At 40.8% G+C, this 11,322-nt stretch overlaps 1 protein-coding gene across 1 annotated transcript; it reads left to right on the top strand.

Moving 5' to 3' along the window:
- The first annotated feature begins 2,346 nt into the window (after positions 1 to 2,346).
- Positions 2,347 to 10,706, top strand: timp2b (TIMP metallopeptidase inhibitor 2b). Its single transcript, XM_061065660.1, has 5 exons — positions 2,347 to 2,669; positions 8,668 to 8,768; positions 8,860 to 8,965; positions 9,052 to 9,176; positions 9,323 to 10,706. The coding sequence occupies exons 1-5, from the start codon at positions 2,546 to 2,548 to the stop codon at positions 9,518 to 9,520; spliced, it is 654 nt and encodes a 217-aa protein (XP_060921643.1). The 5' UTR covers positions 2,347 to 2,545; the 3' UTR covers positions 9,521 to 10,706.
- Positions 10,707 to 11,322: the final 616 nt, after the last annotated feature.

Below are 11,322 nucleotides of genomic sequence, written 5' to 3'. Positions count from 1 at the left end.
GTCCGTTAAGTTCTGTAGCACGCCCACGATATGCCGTAGCCTGCGGTAGCACAGTAGTGCTAAGGTGCTAATGTTTTTGCTCCCCGGCCCTCGGAGCCAGAGTGGCTGAGCAAGTGACCAATTACGGCAGAGCCAACAGGCCGACCAATCAGATCAGACTTGGCACACGTGAGGACTCTGAACGTGGGCACTTCAGAGCCTTAGAGAGAGAGTCAGAAGCGAGCCGGTGCATGGAGCGACAGTACATGAAAACAGACACTTTTTAAAAACTTTAGCTATTGTGAACAAACTTTAGTAGGTACATAGATTAAATATATGAACCCCAAAAAGGGCATAATATGACCTCTTTAACATCTGGCAGCTGGTTACAAAATGGCAGACTAGTTCACATTTGACCTCTGAGTTTATTATCAAAGGGGTGTTATGAGTAAAATCCTGTAAAAGCAATTTGATAAACCTACAACCAAACAGGGCAATGAAACGTTTAATTTGGCAGTAGGATGCTATGCTAGGTAGCTAATTCTAACATTAATTTCTTAGCTTGAAGTTAACAAGTTTTAACTGGGGTTTGCATGATGTTTTGGTCGCTTAAACTTTAGCATTTAAAGTAAACTAGTCTAGTTTGTTTATTACTGACACACAGTCTATGTGACACACTATCAGCAGCCATCTTTGTTGATGACGAAAATGTCTTGACACCACTTGAAAAGATTGTATATTATAAACTGTTTAGATGGGCCTGAATGGGAAGTGTACCAGACCTGAGCCTGCTGATTGATCTGGCTCCAAATCTAAAACACAAATCAAACTATTGATCATTTTCCTCTGATTCTGCTGGATGCTGTTTACAGAACCAGCTAGGCCTTCTTCAAGTTCAAGGTTACCGGTTCATTGGCAAACATTTGAGGCAGTACATATAGAAGGAGGAACACGAATCAAAAACGAAACCTTTTCAAACATTGTGACAGATAATAACAATAACAATAATACATTTAATTTGTAACGCACTTTAGATTTTTGCTAAAAAATCTCAGTGTTACTGAGATTTTAAATTGAAATAAAAAACAATTTGATCAACTAAGCAACTAACGAAACTAAAAGCACAAGCAGAAGGCTTTGTTAAAAAGGTGTTTTTTAGAAGCGTTTTTTTTAAAAGCATCAGCAGACTGTGGAGCCTCCAGCTGCTCGGGGAGAGCGTTCCACAGACTGGGAGCAGAGGAGCAGAAGGCCCGGTCACCCATGGTGTGGAGTTTAGTCCTGGGGGGGATGGAGGAGGTTGGTGTTTCCTGAGCGGAGGCTTCGTGTGGAGGATTGAGGGGTGAGGAGTTCTTTGAGATAGAGGGGGGCATTTCCATGGGTGTACTGGTAGGTGAGAAGGGTGACTTTGTATTGAACCAGTGTAGTGTCTGAAGGATGGGTGTAGTCGCACAGATTTTGTAACATTCTGAAAGCTTAGTGAGGAAACTGACAGCCGACGGGAAGTAAAGAAGGAGATCAGATGAAGGTCAGTTTAAAACTTCCCCTTCACTGTTCCAGGTCAAACTGTCATTTAAGGTACGACATAAAAGAAATACTCTTATTTCGCCCTTTGGTTGACCAATGAGAAGATGGATACTCTCTACCATACTGCATCTTCTAACTGGAAAAAAATAAATGTTGTTGTTTTTTAAATATCAAAAGTACGCCTTTTTATGGAAAGGTCAAGGCAAAGGCAGGACATCTTATTGCTCACTTCATTCACTGAGGTAATTCATAATGTACGTACTGTGGATTTCACTGAATGACTCAATTTGACTTTGTTGACCTTGTGACCATTCCTTGGACAGTACGAGTCAGAATTTGATGAATTCCCTTTTGTACACACATACAGATACACACACGCACATAGCTAGTTTGCCACTGCTCTAACAGACTTCATCATCCTTTAAAATGTCTTACAAATCCAGAATGTTAATCAGGTTGTTCATTGCTTAGGTGGAGGGTTTAATTTAAGGTTTTGGATTTAAGTCAGAATGGGGATACATTTGGGACAGGAGTAGCATTTGAGATTCTAATCTAGGTCAGGAAAAGTATTTCAGGGGGAAAGAATGCGTATGTATGTTGGCTGCCAGGAGTGACTTGACTGGTTCTATGTATCACGTCACCCCAGTGTTTATCGTAATCAACGTTCGTGCAACGTAATTGTGACAGAAGGGTGACGGGGATTGCGAGTTGGATGTGAAAACTTCGGGAGCCCCTGACCTCCGCAGGGCTGCTGCTGCTGCTGCTGCTGCTCACTGGCTGAGAGCGCAGCAGGGGGAGGAGCCTGCACTAATAGAGAGCGCCTGATCCCTGACGGTGGTGGAAAACACATTTAAAGGAGCTTTCAGAGAGCAGATCTCAACAGGAATGAACTCCCTCTCATGCATTGTGCATCTCTCTCCTTGACAAGTGGAGCGTTAGTTGTTCCCTTGAAGCTTTGGACACTCTTGGTTCAGTTCCTGTAGGTTTGCAAGACCTGATCAACTTCCCTCTTTCACAGTTTCTCCCTTTCCAGTTTTCAAAGATGACCTGGACGGCGAATTTTGTCACTCTGGCCATATTGTTTCTTTGGCGGGTGGAAGAAATAGCAGAAGCTTGCAGCTGCTCCCCGGCGCATCCTCAGCAGGCGTTTTGCAGCTCAGACGTCGGTAAGTAAATCCAACAAGAGAAAAAAATGAAAATGTAAAATGTCGTCATTTTTTTTTTTGTCTCGTCGAGGCTCGTTTCATTTATACTAATCAAAAAAAACTTTGCATTCCGTGTGGGGAAAACTGCAAACTTGCTTTACTCTCTTGTGTTTACTATTACAGGGGGAGGAGGATAGAATTTTCTGTCTCTCACTCTTTTCTTTCCACTCCCCTCCCTCTCCCCCCCCCCCCCCCCCCCCCCCCATAATCTGTTGATTTTCTTTGCTTTGAATGTGCAAAAAATGTAGCCCAACTGTTTGGTACTTTCATCTCGTGTGGTAGAAAACTGTTTAGCTCACCTTGTGTGGGTTAAATAGGAGCACATAATGTAATCTGTTTGCACTCTTTTAGGAGATAATTTACACAACAGACGTTTTCTTTCCATAACCAGTCATCAAATTGACAAGCAGTTTTTTTTGTTTTTGCCACATAATTGCCTGTTATTGCGTGTTTTCCATTCCCCCCTCAGCCATTATTTGTGGAGCGCAGAAAGTATAAAACCAGAATTGTTGAGGTATTTGCAACTCACACTGTGGGCCAAGTAGCTAAAGCTGCAAAAGTAATCAGTCCTACCATCCTCAGCTCAGTGCTGCAGAGGGTTAAGGGTGCACCTCCTTTCTGACCTCTAAATGTTAATTGCACTGACTCTTTTTCAGAGTCCACAGGGATAGTTTCCCTCCTATTTTACCTTTTACAAAACACTGCCTGTTGCTGCGCTCACATCAGACCTTAAGCTGAGAGTCTCAACAGTGAGCAGCCTGTGTAGCTATTTAAATATTGCTTTGCTGAGGGTCTTTTTCTTGGTTGCGAGGCTGGCTCTGTGTGTGTGTGGTATGTACACACAAGCTGACTTATTCAAAGGTTTCTCTTTACCATTGGATTCCATGACTGAGGCTGAGGAAACCGCATTATCCTGCTGGGCAGTTTACTGTAAAGGAAAGTGATTTTTCAGCAGTTCCTGTTCAACCGTTTCTCTGAGATCATATAAAAGTTGCAACTGTGCAAATGCAGTCAGGAAACAAATGTCGACATTTAGAGAGAGTAAAGGAAGTTAGCTTTCATGCTAACTACCAGTTCTCAGTAGCCAAGCGTATGGCCACTCTCCACAGCTACAACTACAACCTAAACTATACCTAAATAATAATACATAGATCTGATAACTTCATATTTTCCTGAACATATCCACACAATAGGTATAGTAAAAAATAGCATTACAGAAAATTCCAACCTCTGGCAAAAATGTACTAAACTAAACCATTATCGATACAATGTCTCCCATTCTGGGTCCTTGAGGCACGGGCGTGCCCACACTTTTTCGCCTTGGGTGACCCAACTTGGGCACAGATTTCTGCAGGGGTAGCATGAAGAGAATTAAATTGATTTACTCTTTTTTTTTATTTCCTATAATCACATCTAGGACTGCTTTTAAGTAACACAAGAGAAAAGTAATGTAGAAGTCTTCTTAGCTTCATTTTTTAAGGACTCAGAAAGAAGATGAATGTCCAAAGTCACAATTAAAAAAAAAAAATACATTTATTGGTTAGTTCATTGCTAGTTACAGAATGTACAGGAGTTTGCTTGCAAATTTTGAATGGACTCAGTCCTTTCCTATGCACCTGTCTTAAGAGATGAAAAGTAGATTTTAACTCTGAAGAGGCAAATATCCGATTATAGTTTACAATCTTGGGTTGGCACCTTGGATGGCCAATCAGATTCCCACCCCTAAAGGGCTGCAGCAAAATGCCTGGGTGCTGGACATATAGTTCTGCAGTCGAGTACAGTTCTGACATAAAGATAAATAAACATTTACGTGGACACCCAAACCTACGGGCACATTAGAGCCACTAATTAACCTCATGAGCATTTCTTTAGACTGTGGAGGGAAGCTGGAGTGTCTGAAGAACTTATCAGTGTAAAAAGTGCTAACTCCACACAGAAAGGAAAGGCTACTGTCCATCTGGGGATTTGAACCAGGAACCTTCTAGCTGTGAGGTGACAGCGCTAACCAAGAGGAACCTTTAAAGTTAGTTCTAGATGCAGGCTTTGATAATTTGGTCACACAGAGGACACAGGGCTCCATCTTTTTGTTTTAAACTTAAAAGGATCCTGATGATCCTATACTGATTCAGCTTTTCAGTGTCTGAAGTCAGGTCCAAAAATTACCCTAACCCCCCCCAACACCCACACCACACCTTTTCTGCTTCAGCACCATGGATAGACCCTCATACGAACATGAACTACCTTTGGTTATGAACAGTATCATCCTTTCATGACCCAACAGGTTCCTTAAATTTGTAATTATTTCCATCACAAATCTTAATACATATAACTTGCAGTGCCACTTCAGACAGAGTGTTACACATTTCAAAAAGCTGTAGTAGGTCCTCAGAGAAACCTTGTTAATTTGATGTTTTAGCTTTTGTTAATTTGCAGGCTGCTGCATAGAAAATGATTGGGTGGCTGACATTGCAAAGTGGAGGGATGCTACACATAAAATGATGGTCACTTTTGACCATTAGTAAAAAAGTCTTGCACTCCGAAGGCCTCTCAAATCATCTTTACTTTTGGTTCCTTGTTTCTCTTAACCACAGGTTTTTAGCAATTTTGTAATAATTAATCAGAGTTCACACAACAGAATCAGTGTGTGTGTATACAATGATTTGTAAGGCACTTCCGTGCTGTTGCTGCATAAGTAAGACGGTGACTCAGGAACCCCTACTTACTGTCAGACAGTTTACTGATGTGAAAGTATTACTTAAGTAGCTCAGACCTGGAGTCAGTGAGAGTGTCTGTAACCAATGGAAAATTACTCAAGACCATGAAAACGCTTGAAAACGTAGTTTCTAAAAAAAAACAGCAAATTTAACAGTCAGGAACAGTTAAATTTGTATTATCAGGTCTCCTTCCTTAATGTCTTCATAAAATATTTCTGTAAGTTAAAACCAAAGGAGGACTTTTTTTAAAATGTATTTTTTTGGCCTTTTTGCTTTTACTAGATAGGACAGCTGAAGAGATGCAACAAAGGGCCAAGGTCAGATTTGCACCCATGGCTGCTGCGCTGAGGTCTATTGCCTCTGTATATGGTGCATGCGTGTCTTGAATAACTGATTGGTTATTCTTAAAGTCTATTTGAGCAGACTGTAGTTTAAAGTGGATACTTAGTTTACACCACTCCACTGGTTGACTTATATTATCCTCATAGATCTTGGCTTATGTATTTCTCCCCTTCTTTCCAGTATCTAAAAACAAATGTACCCGATAGCTATGAACATGTATTTCCATTTATCCTGTCAAAGCAGACGGGCCAAGAACATTAAAAAAAAAAAAAAATCCTCATAAATTGAAATCCATCTCTCGGGTCTTTGCTTGGGCCGTCATATGCTACACTCATTTTGTATTTTGCAGTTTATTTCACAACTCTTGGTGATTGTCTAATAACCCGGTGTAAAAAAAACAAATGGACAGGGAAATAACAGGGAACAAATTGGTGATATTGAAAGGAAGCTGGCTTGAACATGATTTTCCTGTACGAAGTCAGCCCTGCGCTGCAAGCTGTGTCAACAAGAGCTGAGATTGAAAGCCAGATTGAACGTGTGCACACTCCAGTAGAGGCTGTTTTGACATCAAGCATTACTGATGATAATGCTTTTCATCAATCCGTCCAGTCGTTGCACGTTTAATGATTCTATGCAGAATAGCCCACCTTTTAACACACAGCATGTGAGCATTTTCTTAACAGCTTCTTCATGCCCCATTCACAAAGAAAGAAAACATTACAACCATATTCCTGCATTGTTTACATGACGCCACGTGTTGAACACCATGGAATGGACAACAGCGGATTCAGTCCATGGATCTTGAAGGATTTGTATTTGTCTTTTTAATTTTTTCGACTTCTTAGTGCGACCACTTTGTGGCTTCTCGGGGAGGAGAATGCATGCACGGGCCCTGCAATTACATGACATGCATTTGCTTTCTTCTCTTTTTCTCTTTGTTTTTTAAAGCACTCTCACGACCACAACACTATGTACAAAATCATGTGTTTATGGTTTCAGTAACTAGAAAATGACACGGTTATCTTAATCCCCAGTTTTGTGTAACATGTGATTTTTGTTAAAGGGCTTGGTCAGCTCCTTTCTGTAAACATCAACATGTGCTGCAACACTATCAGTAGTAATACCTCGAGCAATAGCCTATACAATAGTAATACAGCTTCAGTGGAATGGGTAGGAAACATTAGAGCTTTTTTTGGATTTGAACTTTAATGTGGATGTTCTGATAATAATGAGCAATAGCCCTTTATGTTCACGTGCTGAATGCAAATTCAAGAACCAACTCCAACCCTGATGATGTTTTTTTAAGGCCTAAGTGACAATATGTATGCATATCATTTTCATTAGCCCCATTTTTCAGTGTTGTTTACATACTGTGCATATTTTCATCTGCCCTACTTTACACTAGTAAAAGGAGAAGTGTTCTGTGTGTGATTCTGCAAACTCAGGCAAACGGGATTACCACTAATCCACTGTGTAGCCCGACAAGTTGGACAGTTTCTGTTCTCGGCACTTCTCACTCGGAGAGTTGGGAGGATTTTGTATTAACCAGAATCATCTTGACTTTGTGCATTTTGTTGTTCGGCTCTTAAGTGTGCACAGCTTGTTTTCCTGCAACTTCAAAGCAGCTGTGCAGCATTTAGATTGCACAACTCGGGATTAAGTTGGAAGCCAGGAAACAGTTTTGAGAAGACAATCTCTCTGTGTCTCTCGTCTCCTCCCTGTACACACACAGGACACTGCTACGCTAATGCTACCTCCGCAGTTTGACTGTCCATTTTCCCTCTGATCCTCTGCACAGAGAATGCAACCACTCCATCTGTGCACACACTCGTTATTTTCCCCGTTTCTCTTTTTTTTTTTTTTCCTTTAGAGTTCACTCTTTAGACCCTTAAAAGGAGATGTTCTCTAAGCCTCTATTGTCATCGAATAAGGGCACATGTGGCTCGCAGCTTCATACCTTTCGTCAAATAAAAAAAACAAACAAGAAGGCTTGATGTTATTTGGAAGGGACGGGAGGCATGCTGGAGATGGTGTGAGGCATTCAGTAGCTGCCACCTTGAGAGAAAGAAAGGGCTGAGAGAACATCTGGTTATCGTTAGCTCTGCTGCTAGTTTCCTCCACTTAAAAGATTTTCAATCCGAACTTGTAAACGTATTTATTTTACAGTAGCTGTCACGTGTCTGCGCAGTAATCGCTGCAACTTGCCTATTTGCTGTATTCCATAGGTATCAATGATTTACTGTCCTTGTTGGTTAAGTTTTCACGTGATAGGATCTGTGTTTCTGAGACAAATGAGTCACACTTTTTTGATGAGTACTCAGTTTTTTTTTTAGCTCAATTGCTCATCAGAATGGCTCTGGTAATATTTTTCCACTTGATCTAGTGTTTTTTTTTTTTTTTTTTTTCCACCACTCTGAATTTGGAAGCTGCAACTTTGGAGCACAAGAAAAAGAACGAGAGAGAAAGAGAGGGGAAGGAGAGGGTTGATTTGCATGTCAGCACCTCTCTCCAGACAGAGAGGCAGGCCGGCAGAGAGGCCTGGGGGGAGGGGGGGGGGGGGGGGGGGGGGGGAGTGAGGGGAGCATTCTAGTTCAGCTTTTTCAAAAGATTGCTGACTAGCTTCCTCCTGCGTCGGCCCAGCAGCCTGGGAGCAGGCGGCGCACATTCCTCCCTCTGATTGCAGCTGATGAAACACTCATGTGCCTCTGTCTTCCCAGCACCTGGCACATGCACACTCCTCAGATCCAAGCCGCAGCGGCGACTTGTAGCCAACACCAGCATGCCGAACTGAGGCAGGGCTTCTATCAGACCCAGATCCAGTTCAGTTTTACTGTAACAATAGTGTTTGAAGCTTTGTTTTCAAGAACAATGAAGGTAAACACGGGTTGTTTTTTTGTCTCCAGTTATCAGGGCGAAGTTGGTTGGAGAGGGGGAGGTTGATGTTGGCAATGACATCTATGGAAACCCCATCAAACGGGTCAAGTATGACATCAAACAGATCAAGGTACATTGGATAAAGCTATTATTCTCGTGTAACAATATAAACCCAATTTGGATATGAATCTGAATGTTCTGTCCTCTGTTTGATTTATCAGATGTTCAAAGGTCCGAACCAGGATATCGATGCCATCTACACGGCACCATCCTCTGCGGTGTGTGGAGTGAGTCTGGAGACTAACGGCAAAGAGTATCTGATCACAGGTAGAGCTTCTAGCCTAAATGACACGGTACAAAACGTAGCACAGATTGTTCCTGGCTGGGTCTAATGCACTCTTGTTCCTCCGCAGGCAAATTGGAGAGTGATGGGACGATGCATGTCACACTGTGTGACTTCATCGAGCAGTGGGAGGAACTGAGTGCCACCCAGAAGAAGAGCCTGACTCAGCGCTACGAAATGGGCTGTGATTGCAAGGTAGAACAGGCGAAAAAAGACGTATTCAGCAAAGTAGAATTAGCCACTTCTGAGCGACCGCGGACTAAAATAATCTTTTGAAAAAATACATGCTGCTCGCTGTGAGCACAATCCCTGATCTCGCTCTCTTCCTTTCTGTTTCTTAGATCACTCGCTGCACCTCCATCCCCTGCGTGCTCAGCAGCCCGGCCGAGTGCCTGTGGTTGGACTGGGTGATTGAGAAGACGGTCAACGGAAAGCAGGCCAAACACTTTGCTTGTATCAAGAGGAGCGATGACTCTTGCGCCTGGTACAGAGGGTCAGCGCCGCCCAAGAGGGAATTCATGGACATCGAAGACCCTTAGCTCCACCGCTGTCCAGTAGTCTGAAAATGTTTTGAGATAAGACTAAGATATAAAAACCAAAAAAAACATCAATAAATACACAAATCGAGTTTTGTTTGTCCTTGCAAAGAAGAACGCCATAGGGTGTGTGCTCTGTGGTGAGGTCGAAAGGGTGAAATAGTTTTATTTGCGGGACTCTTAATGTTTTTTTTTTTTTAACTGCAGTCTTCTGAATTCAGCACTTTCAGACACTTCTACTCCTAAATCTGAAGCACTTCATCATAAACCACTCCTCCCTCTGCTGAAATAAAGTGATAGTCATTATTAACTTTAACTGTTTTTGGCATTTTTCGTTTCTGTGCTACCATGTCTTATTCTAATCAAAGGCAGTGTTTAAAGTGAAATATATTTCCATAGTGCTACACAAACATACCTATCAGTCAAAGTGTAACAATCGTGTGAATCTGTGAAATCAGTCAGTATCCTGATTTGTGACAGCACAGCTTTTACAAGGAAGCAGGGATAACTATTGCTACTCCTGCCTCTGATTCCTTTTTTTTTTTTGCCGTAAACAAAAAAACATCCCCCTTTGTTTGAGGTGTGGCTAACCTGTTTCTTGTAATTGTTTTATTCTAGATAACCTGGAATAGAAAAGTATGCACTTTGAACATGATTGTCACACCAGCCATATTGTCTCTAATGGAAACTTTTGGGAAAAAAAGAGGCTTGAATGCTCCTTCTTGTACTTTTATATAACATCTCATTGGTATGCTTTAGTGTAAAAGCATATTTAATTTAAGGAGGTTAAATGATGAATCATATTTAATAGAAGAAACGCCACATTTTTATGTTTATTGTGACAAATGAACCATTGGTGTTAGCCATATAGACACATATTTGGTGTGCATTAAAGGTCAAACAGCTGGCCTTATTGTTAACAGACAGTACATTAAAGAACAAATTGTAACTAATGAAGCACTGTCTTGCAGAGCTGTTAATGTTACCGCAAAAGTATTGATATTGTTTTGTTATTTTAATACTTAATATGAGACTGTAAAATGATTCTTTATTTGAAACTGTAGTCAAGTATGATGTCTTGTGCTGGTTTCACATGAGACTTTTGATGTGATTTTTGCATGCGTGTTCATTTGAAACAATACTGTACATTTTTTTTACTATTATATTAAATGCCAAACCCTGTTTTAAAGATTTGCTCTGTTTTTATATTTACCTACCTTTTAACACTCGGACATTCACATCATCACAAATTCCAAAGTAAAAAAAATATATTTAGTAGTATATTTTTTTGTTCTAAGTGGAACAATATAAATCAAAGTTTAAGCTCAACCAAAACACAGCACAAGATATCAAGCATGCATAATAAAAGCACAATACTCCCATACATCATGTATAACTTTCACTATATTTAATCAAAGATTCAGAGACTTCATAGTTCTGAGGATGGTTCAAGCTGCAGTTACTGCTTTGCGACACTTTCGCAGCGATCTGCTGCCGCCTAGTGGAGAAAATATGAAACATATATTCCCTCACGAGCCTCTGCATGTGAACAGATATGATACTATCGATATGATATTCTCAGGATTTCAAGCTATGGAATTTAAAAACATTAGATATGCCAGTCAAACTAAGAATTACATTGTTTTCAATAATGAGAGTACATGGCAAATAGATTTATGATAGTAGTAGTGATTACATAAATATAATAATACAATAAATAACAGGCATATTTTCAATAAACAATATTACATTTATTGACATTTCTTCGAGGCTTAACCTTTTTTTTGGCTGTACTCCTCTTCACT

This window comes from Labrus mixtus, chromosome 20, assembly GCF_963584025.1.
Source record: "Labrus mixtus chromosome 20, fLabMix1.1, whole genome shotgun sequence".
Lineage (NCBI taxonomy): Eukaryota > Metazoa > Chordata > Actinopteri > Labriformes > Labridae > Labrus > Labrus mixtus.
The sequence above is the reverse complement of the archived record's forward strand: the minus strand, read 5'-3'. Positions and strand labels throughout refer to the sequence as shown.

Bases quoted from the DNA above. Each gene is read 5' to 3' on its own strand.
- timp2b (XM_061065660.1), top strand. From the start codon at position 2,546: ATGACCTGGACGGCGAATTTTGTCACTCTGGCCATATTGTTTCTTTGG. The intron at 2,670-8,667 runs GTAAGTAAATCC...TTTTGTCTCCAG, and splicing joins GTTTTGCAGCTCAGACGTCG to TTATCAGGGCGAAGTTGGTT. The intron at 8,966-9,051 runs GTAGAGCTTCTA...GTTCCTCCGCAG, and splicing joins CAAAGAGTATCTGATCACAG to GCAAATTGGAGAGTGATGGG.